This window comes from Macrobrachium rosenbergii, chromosome 49, assembly GCF_040412425.1.
Source record: "Macrobrachium rosenbergii isolate ZJJX-2024 chromosome 49, ASM4041242v1, whole genome shotgun sequence".
Lineage (NCBI taxonomy): Eukaryota > Metazoa > Arthropoda > Malacostraca > Decapoda > Palaemonidae > Macrobrachium > Macrobrachium rosenbergii.
Window position 1 is genome coordinate 2,184,763 of NC_089789.1, and position 19,306 is coordinate 2,204,068.

Sequence of the window (19,306 nt, forward strand, 5' to 3'; positions counted from 1 at the left end):
GAAGTAGAAGAGGAGGAAGAGCCACAAGCAGGACCATCATCAGCTCCTCAAGGTTTTCAAGCCAGCAAGGGGTGGTTCCACCAGTTTCAGAGGTGGTTCCAACTCAAAATGTTTCTCTGCATGGGAAGCAGCATCAGCAGACATGGAAGAGGTCGTGAAATATCCCAAGACCTTCAGAAAATCACCAGGGACAAAGGCTATCATCCAAGTAGGTGTTCAATATGGACGAGACAAGCTTGTTCTGGAAGATGATGACTTCCCAGACATACCTCATGGAGGACAAAGCCAGAGCCTCTGTGTGTTCAAGGCCCAGAAGGATAGGGTTACCCTTACCATCTATGGCAATGCTGCTGGCTTCATGCTGAAACCAGGCTTCATTTACAAGGCTGCAAACCCCAGGGCCCTCAAAAATAAGAACAAGGGGTTGTTGCTTGTGTTTCGGATGCACAACCCCAGGCCTGGATCACCAAAGTCTTTACATCTAACTGGTTCATTCAGAGCTTCACCACTCAAGCTAAGCAATACCTCAACGACTTGGGCATGGAGTTCAAGGTTTTGCTGATTATGGATAATGTTGGTGGCCACCTTCTCAATCTTTATTACTGGGGAGTCCAGCTCGAGTTCTTCCCTGCCAACACCACCTCTCTCCTCCAGCCTATGGACCAGGACACGATCCATGCCTTCAAGGCACTCTACACCCGGAACTCCCTTGACCACCTTCTTCAAGCACTGGACAATGACAGTGAATTTACGCTGAAGGACTACTGGCGTAAATTCATGATTGCCACGTCTGATCGTCATTGACCATTTGTTGAAAGACATGAAGAAGGGGACCCTGAATGCTTGCTAGAGTAAGTTGTGGCCAAAGTGTGTGCACGATTATAGGGCTTCTCTCCTGAAGAAATTCAGCATTTAGCCATTGATAAGGCAGTCGTATTGGCAAGGATGCTTGGTGGAGAAGGCTTCAATGACATCACCGAGGATGAAGTAGGAACCCTCACTGATGCCCACTCTGACCCTCTAATGGACCAGGATTTGGAAGAACTGATGAAGTCTGCCAGGGAGGAAGAAGACATGCCAGGTTCAGATGAGGAGGAGGATGAGGGCCTGTCTTTGGAATGTCTGTCCCAACTTATGAGGATGACCAAGGAGCTGAAGGAGGCGATTTTGGCATGGGATCCTTATATGGAATACTCCATGCCCTTGATGCGGCAATGGCACCCTATAATCACACTCTCATCAGCATGAAGAAGCAGTGACAGCACCTGCCTATCACCTCATTTATCAAATGGATGAAAAGGACCCTCCAAAGCCTCCCTAAGAGCCAAAAGAAGTGCCTCCCCAAGTCCCTAAGAAGGGGAAGAGGCACCCTTAGAGGAGATGTAACTCCTCTGCTTTGCTGTGCAGTCATATCCTCATCTTCATTTATTGGACTGCACAAATAATTCATCATCATTGTCTCTAATCAACATTAATTTTATTATTATTATTATTATTATTATTATTATTATTATTATTATTATTATTATTATTGTCTATCGCAGTCATCCTATTGGACTGGGTGGTTTTCATAGTATGGGGTTCCAGGTTGCATCCTGCCCCCTTAAGGTCCATCAATTTTCTCACTATGTGCGCTGTTTCTAACAGAACACTCTTCTGCATGAGTCCTTGAGCTACTTCAGCATCTAGTTTTTCCAGGTTTGTTTTCAGGGATCTTGGGATAGTGCCTAGTGTTCCTATGATTATGGGTACAATTTCCACTGGCATATCCCATATCCTTCTTATTTCTATCTCCAGGTCTTGATGCTTATAAATTTTTTCTCGTTCCTTCTCATCTATTCTGGTGTCCCATGGTATTACGACATCGGTGAGTGATACTTTCTTCTTGATTTTGTCAATTAGCGTCAAATCTGGTCTATTGGCGTGTATCACCCTATCTGTTCTGATACCATAGTACCAGAGGATCTTTGCCTGATCGTTTTCTATCACTCCCTCAGGTTCATATCACTTATTACTGCAAGCTAGCTGGTGTTTCTTGCACAGGCTCCAGTGTTTGCTACTGAATTATGCCTCTTTTTGTACTGGTTCTGTGCGAGCGCTGGACATTAAAGCTTGCCATGTGGTTTATAGCCTAGTCTTTCATACTGCACTTCCTGCATATGGGTGAGATGTTTCCATTCACTGCTGTTTGAACATATCTTGTTCTTAGGGCCTGATCTTGTGCCGCTCTTAGCATTCCTGCTGTTCCCTTCTTGAGTTCTCCTATCTGTGGGCACTGCCATATTTCACTGCTGGCCAGTTCTTTAGTCTGTCTCATGTACTGTCTGTGCATTGGTAGCTGTGCCATTCCTCTGTTCTGTTTTTCATTCTCCTGTCTCTGTATGTTTCTGGGTCTTCGTCTACTTTTATCAGTCCTTCCCATGCACTTCTCAGCCACTCGTCTTCACTGGTTTTCAGATATTGCACCAGTGCTCTGCTCTCGATGCTGATGCAGTCCTCTATGCTTAGTAGACCTCTCGCCCCTTCCTTTCATGTTATGTATAGTCTGCCTGTATTTACTCTTGGGTGTAGTGCTTTGTGTATTGTCATGTGTTTCCTAGTTTTCTGGTTTATGCTGCGGAGTTCAGCCTCCGTCCCTCCACTATTCCTGTGCTGTATCCTGATTACTGGGACTGCCTATATGTTCATAGATTTCGTCATGTTTCAGCGTTGAGTTTTGACTTGAGTATCGCCTTAAGTCTCTGCACACTGTATATTCTTTCCTGATCGTGTCCTTCATCTCTTGGTGTTTTATATCCTCTTCTTCTATTATTCCCGGGTATTTGTATCCTGTCTCATCTGTGTGTTTGATGCTCTTCCCATATGGTAGCTTTATCCCTTCAGTCCTTGTCACTTTGCCTTTTTGTATGTTGACCAGGAGCATTTTTCTATTCAAGCTCCATCCTGATGTCCCCAGATACAATTTTTACTGATCTGAATTATTAGGGTATCTATTTCCTTGATGCTCTTACCATACAGCTTGATGTTGTCCCTGAACATCAGAGGGTTAATTCTGTTGCTTGCTTTCTTGAGCTGGTACCCTACATCCATCTTCTGCAGTACTTTTGTCATGGGAATCATCGCTACTATGAAGAGTAGTGGGAACAGTGAGTTGCCTTGAATGATCCATCTCCTGATGTTAACCTCAGCTATTTTTATCCCAGAGCTTCTAAGTACTGTACTCCAGTTGTGCATTGTACATTTGAAGTAGCTGATGGTGTTTTCCTCTTCCCCATATATTTTCAGGCATTCTGTTAGCCACATGTGCGGTATCATGTCGAAGGCTTTCTCATAGTCAATCCATGCCATGCTTAGGTTGGTTCTCCTTCTCTTACTATTCTTCATTACCATTTTGTCTATCAGGATGTGGTCTTTTGTGCCTCTAGACTTCATTCTGCAGCTTTTCTGTTGGTGGGGGATGGTGTTTGTATCCTCTAGGTATTGTATAGCCACCGCCGTCATCATCATCATCAACTGTACGTATTACAGTACAGTATTATTATTACTACTATTTTTTAACCTTATTACTTAACATTATTAAACTTACTAATATTTGAAAATTAGTACTTTTAATTATTATTTTATATTATAAAAAATGTTAACGTGCAGTACCGTACAGTAGTCACAAAAATAACACGAAAATACGGAATACTGTTCTACGGAAAAATCCACGAATAGGCGAATTTTTCCGTGAATAACTTGGAGATGGGTTCCACAGAAAAATCCACAAATAGGTGAAGCCGCAAAATCCTGAACTGCGAATAGGCGGGGGTCGACTGTATTTTGATAAATATTTCTAAGTGTGTACATCTTCATATCTTAAGCAAAGTCCAAGGAAGAGGTACAGTAGTTTGATTATAGGAGGAAATATACCAAATTTAAAAGTAACTTTTATTTTTCCTAGGTATAAAAACAGCAGCTTTCATAAATGTAATGTTGGAGTGCATCAGGCACTTTGGCTGTGCACTGACTACAAAACACAGGATTGTCAGGTAGGCCTAGGGCCTCCTACCCTGACCTCTGTTGGCCAACCTCAGTCATTGTAGGGTTGCACCCCCATCTCAAAAGTATCACAATTGTAAATAAAAGGTAGTATAGGAAAAAAGAAGGGTGGCAGAGGTGGGTCAGTTCTTTATGAAAGACAAGGCTTGACTTGTAGACCTAGGAAAAATACAAATTACTTTTAAATTTAGAACACAAACCTTTCCTTTTATAAATGGTGCCTCACCCCTTAGGTGTGAGGCTGATCTACCGGCTAATGGGTTATGAAGTGGGAGTGCCCTGGGTCCACTGGGCTCCCAACAATTTGCCAGGATATCATCTTGGGCTGGGGATCTACCCTGGCTACTCACTTTCCCTCAGGTGGGAAGGACTGAGTCTACCACCCCTCAGGAAGGGGCCTACACTTACACTGAAACAATGCACTTTACAAGATTGTTGCCCATGGTACTCACCTCCATTCCACTGGGGTTTCCACTGAAAAGAACTGGCCAGCTAATGGCCACTTCTTCCCTCACCTTCCTCCTTCAGGATCGTGGGGTGCCAACTGCCCTGAGTAGAGCCCTTCTTCTTGGGTTCTATGCCCCTCTAGCCACTTGTTGGACCACGACCACAGGAGCCATGGTGGACGTGGCCAGGGACCTGCGGGCAATCTCTAAGGTAAAAGGCTATCAAGATAGACTGTATTCATCGCCTGAAGGACTGAGAGGTTCTTCCAGCGGGCAGCCATTGGCCCTTTCCCTCGGATATTGTGGGCCTTCATCCTTCCTGGAAGGGCCTCCTTGCCTTGTTCAGAGGTCTAAGCTCTGATGATGATCTCCTTTAGCCATATGGTGTTTTTCAAAACCTCCTCCTCCTTTCTGTTCATGGTTAGAACATCTCTTGCAGGCTGTCCTCTTCAGGTGGCTCCGATGGGGCATAGCAGAATCTTCTCTCTCTCTCCTGTGACAAATTAGCTTGGCATTTTGGGCTGTGGCGAACAGGTCAGTTCATTCCGTTTGACAAATTGGTGTAAGCCATTTTTTCCCCACTCTGAGAAACTAGGCTTCAAAGATCTGAGTATTATTCAGAGCTTCTAATTAGCTCATCTTTTGGGAAATTTTGATATGTTAAGCATATAAAAAACTAAGACACTTTGATTGGAAAACTCAAAAACTTTAAAAAATGGTACTAGACGCCAGTTAATCAAAACAGGCGAACTGATGGGCCGCTCCACACCTCTAGCAGCTTGTATGCCACCTCCTGATGCAGGGACCACTCAGTCCCTACAAGCTGGTCCATCCTGCTCAGCTGATCTGCCACCATATTTCTTTTCCCCGCAAAACTCACATTTCACTCTTGCCTTGAAGCTCAATTTTGCCACATCTTCCTTCTTTTTCTGGTAATTTGTCTTCACTGCTGCTACTACTTCCAGTGGCAATGCCGATTCCTCCTCCCTCTCAATGCCCGCCTCGTTGAACTCTCTTCGCTCCCCTCTTTGTGTGGGGCCCACGCATTCCTGTACTGCCTCCTTGAATGCCTCGCACTTTGCCATGATTGCACTAGCAGAATTGTACTTCTCAAAGTTTTCTAAAATATCCTGTTTTAACGTTTGATTCCGTATGCCACTCACAATTTTACCTGCCAGCACATATTCACACAAATCCTCTCTGCACTTAGGGCAGCAAACGCATACTCGAGGGCCTCCCGCTGGCACCTATGGATGTATACCTTTGCCGTTTCTTCTCTCTGTCTTCCTGTGAAGAACTCATCCCACACAACCACTCTGTACGCTGTCTTCGTGGTTATTTTTCTCAGGGCATCAAAGGCATCCTCTACCCCTAGGGCATTCCAAGTGGCTGAGGATAACTGGGCGTCTATTGCACTTTGCAATTTGTCTTCGCATAGTAGCCTGATATTCATTACTGCCTCATCATGGGAAAACTTGCTGATTTTTATCCAACCTTCCGTAGATCGCTTCCAGTGCCTAAAATCCTCCGCTGACATCCCATACATGCAATTTTTGGGGGAAATATGCTTGCTGTTCCCCCTGCCTAGTGCTGAATTATTCCCACCTGTTCGTATGACCGTACCTAATGCCTGAACTAATGTGTTTAGATCCACTGTTGCACCATTGCCGATGCCGCTTCTGGTGTCTCTGGGTCTTATTAATCTAGGGTGCTTTTGTTGATGTTCTCTGAAACCCCGACATTCTGCATAGGTAATATTCCGTCACTGCGCCATATAGGATACTATATGGGCAGGGTAAGTAAGAGAGGCACTATTCCTGTGTTGATGGTTTATTACAGAAGTGTCTTAATCCCACGGTGGGTACAGGGCAACTGGCGTTCGCGCCAAAATCTTGGCACAGACAGAGTTAGGTAACGGGTTGCTAACCACAGACATAACAACATTCCATTCAGTAGTATTACTGATATCAGTAACATGATACACACTTAACCTACAACTCCTGCACATATTTTCATTGTGCCATCAAAAATCATTTCAACAGTTACCAGACTACTATAAGGTAAACCTGTGCTCTGTTGTGTGTATTTTCAGTATGTGCCACTGGAAATCTTTTAGTACTTAAAATACTATATAATGTAATGTCAAACATACCCGAAGAATTCAGAAGTAAGCATAGTCAAAACTTATGGTAGAGTTTACAACGTAGCCAAGGGCAAATAATCAGTGGGTTCTCTTCTCTTTCTGACTTACTCTCACTGTGAAATGACTTAGTTAATCACCATGATATATTCAACTCATACTCTAAACTAAGGCAAACTGACTGGTGACCCTCTCACTGTGAAATGACTTAGTTAATCACCATGATATATTCAACTCATACTCTAAACTAAGGCAAACTGACTGGTGACCCAACCTTGTGGCTAGCCCTTCATAAGTTACCATGTCAAGCACCTGACCCAGTCAAATTAACTGGTCAGTTAAGGTCAAACACTTTTCACTTACAAAGAAGCTGCTACAGATACTGTTGAACTGTCTACAAGAGATTTCGAGGACATCTTTTCATTATACAGTACAACTATCTACAATATACTATCAGCAATGATAACATTATTACATTCTTCATTTCCCTTCCAATACAAAAGAACATATGAATAAACTATGATTTCTTCTTAAAGACCTTTACAAATCTGAATTTTATTCGGTAATGAAAAATCAAATATTACATTACATACCTGGAGTCCTTTTTCCCAGCTGATCCAGAGATCACCTCTTGTCAAAAAACATGCCACAGCTGTCCGGCAGACATGATGAATCCATCCTTCCTTTTTTTTAGATTTTGTGTAAAATTAAAATTAATACACGCACTCAAAAGAAATGGACATCAAAATGTCTAGCAATGTATATTTCAGATACAATTTTTCAAAAGCTCATAAGAGGTTTTTCAATGTAATTTTCTTTATAATGAACCCGACATAAAAGCCAAATAATTTAATTTTGTTAATAAGTACAACTTTGCGAATACAATGAGCATTTTTCTTCTAAAACTACATAACTTAAAGTAAACCAATGCTCACCACCAAAAGGAAGAGATTTATAGGGCTATCATTAAAACGAATATACTCAGTAAGTTATTCCTCACTGACACTGATTTAAGGTAAGGCAACTATCAGAATCTAAAAACTAACTTTGCGAAGCTGTCTCATGGAAGCATCAATAAAGGGGTAGCCTGTCCGTCCATCTTTCCACGCGTTAAAGTGCTCTTCATCTTCGTACCATGGGATATCTATGCATATAGGGTTACCCTTCATTTTGTCATACTGGAACAAAGGTTATACAGTAATGTTAAAAAAATTCTCAAAGGAAGTTTAATAAGGTAAGTCCTTAGTGAGTAAAGCATATAGTGTACACACAACATTAAACAAGTTTGTTTTTTCTATATACAAACCTCTTATTAATACCAATAATGTAAGCCTGATAGGCAGATAAACTGGGAGCCAAGCTGCTAACTATTACCTACTAAAGCAAAAGCTGAATGACTGGGGGCACCTCAGTGCCAAAGATATAAACAACTAATTCTTAAATTTAACTGAAAATACACATTTGGGTCCCAAATTCCAAGGTTAACCTGGAAGTTTACTGTGCAGACCTACACCTCACCTTTTTGCAAATCAAAATATGAATATCGGAATCTCTCATGTATCCAGATTAACATATCAAAGGGCCTGCTGGATAATAGAAAATTCCAGACATGATTAAAAATCTCTACAAATGTGAAATGGTAATTTCGTACTCAGCCTACCTTGTCAATACAACACAATTGTAAGCACTAAATATGCTTATAAACATCCATCACACTTTCAAATGAAACTTGATGCAAAAGCCAGTTACCCACCTTATTTTCCATATTTCTACCAAAATATACATATAAATACACTTGACACAAAAAAAAGCAAACTTCTTTTTTCTTTCCCATACCCGGCACAAAATACGTTAGGTATACTGTACGTGCAGTACACTACTGTACAACATGGGTATCACTATTTTCATTTTGCCTACACACAATAAAAAATAAACTTGTAATTACAACAAAACTTGCCTATATATGAAATAAGCATTTTAAATATTTTTATGGTGATTAGAGATGAAATATTCTCTTGTTTACTGTTAAGTGTGCTAACCATACTTAGAATAAACTAAACTTGTAATAAAAACAGTACAATAAATTAAGCAAAGCAAAAAAAAAAAAATTGTAACGTACTTATACGCATACACACACTCATGCATGAAGGCATCGTGAACTTTCATAACTTAATGTCTGTGATACAGTAATTCATATTTCATTAAAGAATATGAAGAGAGAGAGAGAGAGAGAGAGAGAGAGAGAGAGAGAGAGAGAGAGAGAGAGAGAGAGTAGAGAGAGAGTGAGTTTACATTGGTAAACAAACAAATTGCCAGAAACAGCTGTTTTGTGATTGTGAATGATTTGACTGATTTTACTTTTAATATAAAGTATACTAGTTGACCTTTCTAGACCCATTTTACATTTATGTTAATTTACCTTTGTTTACCTGTTTTACACTTGCGTTAGAGAATAATAATAATAATAATTCCATTAATACATTCATTTCTTTCAGCAACGTACAAAATTATTTTCCTAATTCTTTCAGTTAGTAGGCTGAATCAGCTGATTCTGAGAATCACTTTTTTTGCAACAGACGGGACAATTTTTTTTTTATACATATTACAATGATAATACAGCATAACAGTATATCAATATAATAATACAGTATAAATGGATCCTGTACCTAAAATAGCGCAGTGTCATTATTATTATCTTTATCATAAATACAGCTACAATAGCCTATTTGACTTTTGCAAATGGATACTGAGTGTAAGCCTGGGCTAGCCTAGGTCTACCGCACAAACATAGCCTACACATTTTTATCTCATGTATGGTAATACAATATGGTAACAACTGATAAGGAAGTTGCTGTATAAAAATACATTAATGATCACAAAACCATGGTAGGCTGTGGGTACAGTGTAAGCTAGGCTAATTTCAAGTTATGCTTTTTCAAGAAATGATGGAGTTTTTCTAACCTAACCCCATTGTAAATGAGGAAATGCCTGTACACAATAGGCTTTAGGAAGAAGACGTCAAGAAGTCAGGCCCTCAAGGTGATGGCAGAACTCCGTCAGAAGGAAGTTGAACAGTAGAGCTCAATCTGCTTTCATCACCAGAGGGCTGTCACTATGCAAGTACAAGGTGTCGAGCTGAAGGCTACACTCAGATCTCCATGGGTTTGCAGACTTTGGGGCGTCAAAAGGATGACTATTCCAGTTCGAGATTCGACGTGTGCTTTCCACTAACAAGACTCGTGGCAAAGCTTTGAAAGGTTCTGATGAAGGCATAGAGGAATTTCAGCAGTCGGTAACTCCCTTTGCTGATCTGCCAGGTTCATTCAGCCAAGAATCTACTCTCTTGATGACCGGGACCCTCTATGCACCTCAATGCCACTGTCACCATTTCGTGGGGTACAGGAGGTACAGGACATTGATGGTTTAGTGGTGTTGAAGGAGGACTTGTAAGCCTCCTTGGAAGTTTTTAAAAGTTCAGCCAATGTTCACAGTTTCAGCACCGCAAACAGACAAGCGAGAGAGAAAAAGTTTTTTTTATTTTTTATTTATACAATACATAGTATACTCTCACAATATTGTATTTCATGCACAGAATCATATATTTTTCTCTACAAAATCACCTGAAAATATCTTTCAATAAATGTATGCCGAAACATACTAAAACTGTTTTTTCAATAAAATATCCTTTTAAATAGGGGTGCGTCTTATGTGAGGTTGTCTTATACACCTGCAAATACGGTGTATACAATGAAACTGTACACAGAATAAAGTATGAATGACAAGAAAATCTTGTGATTCGAACAGTTTTTGAGCATAAGTCTACAGTAGGTGTGGTCACATTATCTATTTACAAAATCAGATAATACAAGATTTTTGACAAACTCATGAAGTTTAAAAAGAAAACAGTAATTAGTACAGTAATGGGAGGAAAGGTACAAAAATGTTTGGCCAACACACCGTTATAATGATTCTTATAGTACACATGCTGCAGTTTTACATATGGAGACAGGTTAACCGAACTCACTACGGAGCAAGTGTTGTACTGTATCTCTCAAAGGCATCAAAAAAGGATTTTGACAAAGGAAAAATCTATTTCTGGGGAGAGACCTGTGTCACCCGGTGAAATAACCTTTAAGCACTTATTTCTAGGTAAAGCTATTGCTAAATATACCAGAGAAAAGCTAAAAAGCTAAGCCGGAGTTACTACCCCCGGTGCAAGCTCCATGAAATGGAGTCATGTATGAGAAAGGGTGAGATTGTCACAATCACAGGCCTCCGCCCTGTAAACATTCCCAATGTCAAAAGTCCCACTGAGTGAGGTGCCGTTACAAACCCCCGCACCACTCGCGGACTGTAAACAAACCGGCGTCACCCACATTCCATGTTAGCACCCCCATCCTGGAATGGTATTTTATCAGGGGGGGAAAAGAAAGGAACCATGGGTGGGTCACCGGGTGACACAGGTCTTTCCCCAGAAATAGATTTTTCCTTTGTCAAAATCCTTTTTCTGGGTTTTCCGACCTGTGTCACCCGGTGAAATAACAGAGAAATCAAAATACCATCCTGAAACAAAAAGGGAAACTTGTAGAGAAAGTAATAAAACTAGAAGTCCACAAGAGTTTTAATTATCCCGGTAGCAAGATGTGGTATTTAGATATAATAAAGATACTTAAATTTAATGTAATATTAAAGTCTATATAAATATAAAACCATCCTTAGATTAATGAGTACATAAATGTGAAAAAATTAGGTACTAAACATTATACTTAAGACTAAGGTGGGGAAACTATGTCCCACAAGAGAAAAGAACACACAGCATATTTAAATTAAACACATTAGACAAGACAAAACTATGACATGGTCAGGAGACAGGCTGTGAAGCATGCCTGACCTGGAGGTGACCGAAGGGGAATAAATGAGGCAGGTAGGAGGGAGGAGAGTGACTGAGTACTAGAAGAATTAAACGGAGGGGGGAACTATGTTCCCTGCCGCCACTGTAGTGAACTTCAGAGCTTCTAGTGATTTCAGATAGTGGCGTTTAAAAACTACGGGAGACTTCCACCACGTATATTTTGAAAGATCCTCGAAATTCATATAATGGAAATAGTTAGTGGAGGTGGCCACTGCCCTAATGTCATGTACTTTTGGAACTGAATCTGGGTTTGCATGTTTAATGAAATACAAGACCTGTTGCCTAATGGCTTTCATAGAGATAGTTCCTCCCCCTTCCCTTACAAACAGAGGCCCAGAAGTTATCTGTGAGGTCCTGTCTAGATAGGCTTTCAAGGTAAAGACTGGGCATAAAGACAGGTCTTGTGGGAGGGGATGACCTTCCAGGAGACCACCTATCTCGAGGATCTTCATTTTTAGCTAGGAACTTAGGGTGAGGAGCTAGCAACACTTCACCTGATGGAAGGAAATCAATATGGTTGGGTTCTCTAGACAGGGCAGACAGTTCAGAAATTCTAGCACCTGAAGCTAAACTAATAAAAAAGGTCTTCCTCAATAAGTTAGTGAAAGAACAATTCTGATTATCTATTTCTGAGGCTAATTTAAGAACATCATTTAAGAACCAGGAAACCGTATGTGGGCGGGTTACTGGTCTTAAACGACACAGGCTTTAGGGATTGACGAAAAATAAGAGTCTCTTAAGTTAATCTTAAACCCGTGCAAAAATATCTTTTCAAAGCTGATTTTGCTGTAGTAATGGTACTTGAGGCCAGACCTTTCTCAAATAATGACCTAAAAAATGAAATTGCTAAATTAGTGGTCATTACAGTTGCTTCAGATTCTTTTAAGAAGAGTGCTAATTTCTTTACTGCTGAGTCATATTGTCTGAGAGTGGATTCCCTTTTGTCTGATTCTAGGAACAGTGTTAATAGGATCAATATTAGCATCTTTCTGAGTTGCAAACTTCATGAAATCCACAAAGCCAGGGCATTCTGAATTCTTGAGGAAGCTGACACAGTCTGAGTTTGTACTATTTGCGTCAGTTTTGGGTTGGGAATTTGCAAGCACCGAAGCTTCAGCTCTTGAAGAAGTGGAAACCAGTTGCTCTTCGGCCAGTTGGGAGCCACTAGGGCTATCTGACCTTTGAATGTCCTGAGCTTGTGAAGGACTTTCAGTAACAGGTTTACTGGGAAAGAGGTAGATCCTTTTCCACTTGTTCCAATCTATGGAAATTGCATCTGTGGAGTGAGCTAGAGGGTCCAGGTTGGGAGCAACATAACAAGGTAGTTTGTGGTTGCATTCTGTTGCAAAGAGATCTACTTGAGACCCAGAACTTGATTGCAAATCCATCTGAATGAAGTTTTGTCCAGGGACCATTCCGACTCCAGCGGAGTTGTCCTGGATAGGGAATCTGCAATGACATTCCGGACCCCTGCAAGATGGGTAGCAGACAGATGCCACCGGTGTTTGTTTGCTAGAGAGAATATTGCTATCATAACCTGGTTGATCCGACTCGATTTGGAACCTCCCCTGTTTATACAATGTACTACTACTGCGCTGTCCAGAACCAACCTTATATGAATCAGATTGTTCGGACGCAGTTTCTTCAGGGTTAGAAAGACTGCCATAGCTTCCAGGACATTGATATGGAACTGGCGGAACACGATGGACCAAGTCCCCTGTACCTTCTTGTGTTGAGAGTATCCTCCCCACCCACTTAGGGAAGCGTCGGTGTGAATTACTAATGACGGAGGAGGAAACTGAAGAGGTACTGACTTCGATAAGCTCTTGACAGTCGTCCAAGGCCAGAGTCTCTTTTTCAAAATCGGCGGAATCAGAGATACTTTGTCTCTGAACCTGACATTGGCTCGGCTCCGCCATACCCTGTTTATGTCCTTCAGTTTGGATTTCAAAAGAAGATCCGTCACTGAAGCAAACTGAAGAGAACCTAAGACTCTTTCCTGGGTACGACGGGAAGCTTTCTTGTTCTTGAGAAACTGTCTGGTTGCCTTCGCTATTTCTCTCCGTTTGGCGGGCGGAAGAGAGAGTCTGTGTGCACACAGGTCCCACTGGATCCCTAACCACTGAAAGCGACTCTCCGGAACTAAGCGGGATTTCTCCCTGTTTATTTGAAAGCCCAGTGATTCCAGAAAGCCGATTACTATGGCTGTTGCTTTCCGGCATTCGTTGACGTTGGATGCCCAAACAATCCAATCGTCTAGGTATGCGGCTAGCATGATCCCCTGAGACCGGAGTTGCTGAACTACCGTATCTGCCAGTCTGGTGAAGATTCTCGGGGCTACATTGAGACCGAATGGCATGACCCAGAACGAGTATGCTTGATTTCCTAGTCTGAACCCCAGATAAGGAGAGAACCTTCTCGCAATCGGGACGTGATAATAGGTGTCTGAAAGATCTATAGAGGTGGTTACGGCTCCACAGGGCAGTAGGGTCCGAACCTGCGAGATTGTAAGCATTTGAAACTTGTCGCATTGAATGTAGGAATTTAGACGAGACAAGTCTAGAATTACTCTTCGCTGACTGGAATCTTTCTTTGGAACACTGAAAAGTCTGCCTTGAAATTTCAGATGTCTCGCTTTCTTTATTGCCCTCTTTAATAATAGATCTTTCACAAAGTCCTTCAGAGCCTTGGACGGTGATTGATGGAACATGACTGGGGGGACTTCTGCACCAACTCCACCCCAGTCCTTTGGAGACTATGCTCTGGGCCCAGGGACTGAAGCTCCACTGGTCCCGAAAATGATATAACCTCCCGCCTACCTGAGATATCTCACTGGGCGGGAGAGGGCCTGCCTCCTCTGGAGCCTCTGCCTCCCCCTTCCTCTGGAGGAGGAGCGGGTGTTCCTCTACCACGGAGTATCCTCTAGCTCTCGTTCCCTTGCATTTTGAATTGATCGAAATGCACCTGGCTTTCATAAGAAGCACTGAAAGCTGGGGAGGAGACATATGAAGGAGCAGCGAGAGGTTGATGGGCTGGTTGGACCAGCACATACTGAGGTTGAGGTTGAGACTGAGAGGTTGAGGAATGACCAGGGACGGGGACCTGGACAGCCTGCAAGACAGTCTGAGTTGGGAGCCGTTTAAATTTCTTGAACTTCTTCCCGGGCAGGGTGAGTTCGGCGGACTCAGACTGCTTTCTCTTAGAGGATAAGCCCCAACGGGAGCGGAGACTCTGATTGGCCCTAGTTGCCTCAGCTAGGACGCATCAACCTCTTCCTGGGGAAGAGATTAGCTCCCAGATGGAGCTTTTCATGAGCCTGTTAGGCTCATGACGGATGGTGGCTGCCGAAAAGATGTGTTTTCGGCAGTTCAACCAGGCCTTAATGAAGTTATACAGGTCCTGCTGAAAACTCCCTAAGAGAGATTTCGTCAGCACCTGAAATAGAGCATCTTCGCTATATACCACTGGCGTTGCCTCTGCTAAAGTCAGAGAGTTTAAGGACCTACTAAGTCTGTCCTTAGACTCAGCCTTCAGGAGCGACTCCGGGATCTTAGGGAGTTGTTCGCTGAAGAGGTTAGAAGCGCAGTCAGGGTCCAGTCGAGTAACCGTGAAGGTGTCGAGCTCCTACCCAAAACTGAGAATCTCGGGTAAGACAAGAGAGGTGGGATCTGTCTCCCGGAGATGGGAAAGGGCTTACCCTCCATGCAAGCCTGGTTCGTGAGGGAAGCCACTTTAGAGGTGCAAGGGGTAGGGAGAACTTCTCCCAGAGAGAACATCGTGAAAGCACCCTTGGCCGGAGTGAGTTTGGTGTTCTCCGCCTGCCACTCCGACAAAGTCCGTAGTAGGGGCGACTGGGCCTGGTCCCTCGGGAAGATGACAGTTTCCTTGGGGACCTTATCGGACCGAACCCATGCCTCCTCGGTGAGCCTGGCAAAACCTGCATAAGGTGATTGCAGGTTAGGAGGGAAGAATTCTAATTCCTCCAGCCTATGGGTGCCTATAGTAAGGGTACCCTCATGCTGGGGGCAAAAAGGGTCAGCGCCAGGGTTTCCTTTATCAAAGGGAGGAGGCTGGAGGTGTCGGGACAGAGAAAGATCTGTTGGCGCTCCGCCACTCATGAATCCAGAAATTAAAGTCCCTTGAGACTTAACCTCTTGTGATAAGGAGAGCACGGAAGCATTTGAGGAAGACAGTTGGCTCGAGAGTTGCGACAGCTTGTCGTCAACTCTTTTGTCGAACTTCTTCATAAGAAGCTCGGCAAATGCTTCAGTATCAAAGGAAGGAGGGGGGGGAACCTCTTTACTTTGTTTAGGCCGTGCTCCCTTCCCAGAAGTAGAGGCCTTGCTCGTAGACGGCACGGGGTTAGGGGGCCGTGGCGTCTTGAGGAACCCGGAGCGGACTTTCTGGGACTTTAAGGTCTTTTTCTTTACTGATTTAACCTTAGGGACGGTAGACCTTGCACCATCCATAAGGCAAGAGGATTTCACGAATCCTCGGAAAGAAGAAGCAGTGGAAGAAGGAGAGCTAAACAGTAAATCACCTGCCTCACTTACCCCCTTACCTGCTTGCAGATCCAGATCAATGTTCATCGGTTCGAGGTCCAGATTAAGAGCCGCAACATCCTCGGTGACCACTCCGCATGCAGCGACTTCTTCCTGGGAGGGCTGCGTCATCTCCCGGATCCCACGATCAAGGGGGCGGCTACCTCGTCCGCAACTGAAGCTGAGATCAGGCGCCGGGAAGAGAACGTTGCAAACATCCTTCGACAAAGCGTGGGTTTCCCTGCCCGACGTTCCTCCCGAGCCGCTGACCCAGGTCTTGAGGGTCGACATCGAAGAGTCCCGAGAGCTGCGGTCAATCTGGAAGGAGGAGAAAGTCAGGTGACCGAGCCTCCTAAAAGGAGAATATCTTTCAATTATCCATAAGAGACAAAACTGAAGGCGAACATGAATCGGAAAGGAAAAACTAACTTACCGACTCATCCAGAACCTGCTCATAGAGGGCGTAGCACACCTCACAACCATCAGGGTGCCAGGCGATCAGGTCCCCACGTGGACAGCACACCGGAGCTCCGGGACCTGCACACCTCATGTCCGCTGGCTTGATGAAGCACAGCGGTGCACCCCTGCTCCTGACAACGCACCATCTGTAAGTTGGCGGGTATATGAGTATGCTGATAGGGCTGCCGGAGTAGAGTGCCGGAGCAGTGTCTTAGGATAATAAAGTTATCCAGGTAGGTCCACCCGAGCGCACCGGGAGGATAAGGGGCCTACTGCAACATGCAAGATCAACTACCTAAAGGGACCACCGGAGTTAATCCGAGCGACAGGAAGGTCCCAAAGGACAGTTAAAATACAAAAGGTAAATAAATAAATGTATATATATATATATATAATAAACAGTTATCCAGATAGGTCCCGCTTGGAGCGTACCGGGAGGTTAAGGGGCCTACTGGAACTTGCAAGATTAACCTAAAGGGACCACGAGTTAATCCGGAGCAACAGGAAGGTCCCAAAAGGATAGTGTATATATATAATATAATATAATATAATATGTATGCATACTAGGGAAAGGTCGACTATAAAAGTGGATATTTCTGCTTGGAGCCGGGGGAGTCCTGTACTCTAATACGGTGACGGCGGAGGAGGTGTGGTGAGCACCGTCCGACCAAACACCGTACCCACCGGAGTGGAAGGCGACAAGAACGTCCGACTACCTAGCAGAGAAAACACAAAGATAGCTAGTCGGCGGAGGGTAGATACTAGGGAACTATAGGTGTTCTAAATGAATAGAACGAAGGGAAATGTCATGGCGTGTGAATAACAGAAGACAGTCAGGTGGGAAACTAACTGGCAACATGAACACACATTTCCCCCCTGAGATAACGTTCTGGGAGAACGACACTCGGCTGGGGAAAAAGGACGCACTGACACTATAGGAGAGGAGGGGGGGTATAGGCCATGAGCGAGGACCCGTAGCAGCGACCAGGGGTGAGTAAGCACTCTCCGGGCGCCACGAGATCCAGCCTTCTCCTTTCGATCGGACGAATATGTACGAACGATACTAACAGAGGAGAGGATGGGGACTCTCAAAGGCCAAAAAAGCAAAGAAAGGGAATGGGAAACAGGGGTGTGGGAGCACCCCGGTCCCTAACTGAGGTCTCGACGGTTGTGACCAGGTAAGGTCGAAACCCGGTAGCGAGAGAACAGACCAATCAATGCAGAGGAAGGGGGATATAGGCTATAGCGTAAAGGAACAGGGTAAAACTTTGGGCCTTGGTAAGTTAACATAGTATATGAAAGCGAACCAAGGGGGGAGAGTGAAGAGGCGGGGGGGAAGGAGTAATGGGGTAGGAGAGGGTGTATACATGAAGATGGAGAATAACCCAAAGGTGTGGTTCGGACGAAGGTAGGCTACACGAGATACCCTCGCTATTCCAGCTTAACCTTATTAGGACTCAACAGTCTAAACGGAAAGGCCAAAACAGGGAGAAGGAGAAGCGCATGCCCGACTTCTCTAACCAAACGCCACACGAAGGGAAGCTCCAACCATGAACCCTCCTACACACCTAACCTTCCCTCCCAAGAAAGGGAAGAGAACGCCATAGCCTAATCCTAGGCTAACCTAACACAGCCGGCTGGCTGACGGAGGAAGCCCAGGGGGAGAAGGTATCTACCCGACTAGCCTAAAGTTAACCTATCCTAGGCAAAGAAATTAAATCAATGATTCAAATAATCATAAGGACATATGTAGAAGGGAGGACCAAACCCAACGCGATATGAGCGCGGAGGGAAAATGGCCGACCTTCCAGATTAAAAAACAAAGGATATTATCCGAAAATATCAAAGACATCCATGCGCTAGGCTAAAATTAAACCCAATAAGCATAATTGTACCATCTCAAATAATATACCCAAACACTGGAGGAAGTGAGGGACCAAACACAACACACATAAGAATTGATAAAAATCGGATAGGCCGAGGGGAAAACTCGTAGCCTAAACGACAAGGACCCGAACTTCCCCAGAGAAGGGTAATAAAACAATAATAAAAATGCCCAATTGAATAAAGGATAAGCAAAAAGGCACAACAATAAGAAAATGAAGGGGAACGAAGCCCCGACATAAAAATCCCGCACCGAGACTGAAGGTCACATGGGCCGGGAGAAGGTGGAAGAGGCAGGCGTATAAATCCCCCTAATTATTAATTTAGAGGGAAATAAGGAGCCTCTACCACCTAAAATAATAAAGAGATGGTACTCAACTTAGGTGAAGAAGAATCCTGGGAGGATGCCATAGTAGAACCAAAATTAGGGTTACAAAGAAGCGCACACACAAACAGGACAAAAGCGAACGCGTGCTAAAAGTGGAATGAGGGTGGCGCGGTTTGTTTACAGTCTGCAGTGAGTGGTGCGGGGTTTTAACGGCACCTCACTCGGTGGGACTTTTGACATTGGGAATGTTTACAGGGCGGAGGCCTGTGATTGTGACAATCTCACCCTTTCTCATACACGACTTCATTTCATGGAGCTCGCACCGGGTAGTAACTCCGGCTTAGCTTTTTAGCTTTTCTCTGGTATATTTAGCAATAGCTTTACCTAGAAATAAGTGCTGAAAGGTTATTTCACCGGGTGACACAGGTCGGAAAACCCAGAAATCATCAAATGTTCATGCACATTTAGAAAACTTCTGAAAACAAGTTAAACAGCTTCCAATTCAGTTTTTCAGCAAAACAACAGCACTAAAAATAGAGATTAAAATATGTCTCT

The 19,306-nt window shown here is 43.6% G+C and overlaps 1 protein-coding gene across 4 annotated transcripts in view; it reads right to left on the reverse strand.

The window, feature by feature from the left end:
- Window positions 1-19,306, reverse strand: part of LOC136832024 (cryptochrome-1-like) — a 368,545-nt gene that overhangs the window by 154,616 nt on the left and 194,623 nt on the right. For all 4 annotated transcript variants that reach the window (XM_067092517.1, XM_067092516.1, XM_067092515.1 and 1 more), the window contains 2 exons: window positions 7,674-7,805; window positions 7,221-7,310 (listed from right to left, as the gene is read on the reverse strand). In XM_067092517.1, the coding sequence (XP_066948618.1) occupies window positions 7,221-7,310; window positions 7,674-7,805 (222 nt within the window). The remainder of the gene's footprint in view (window positions 1-7,220; window positions 7,311-7,673; window positions 7,806-19,306) is intronic.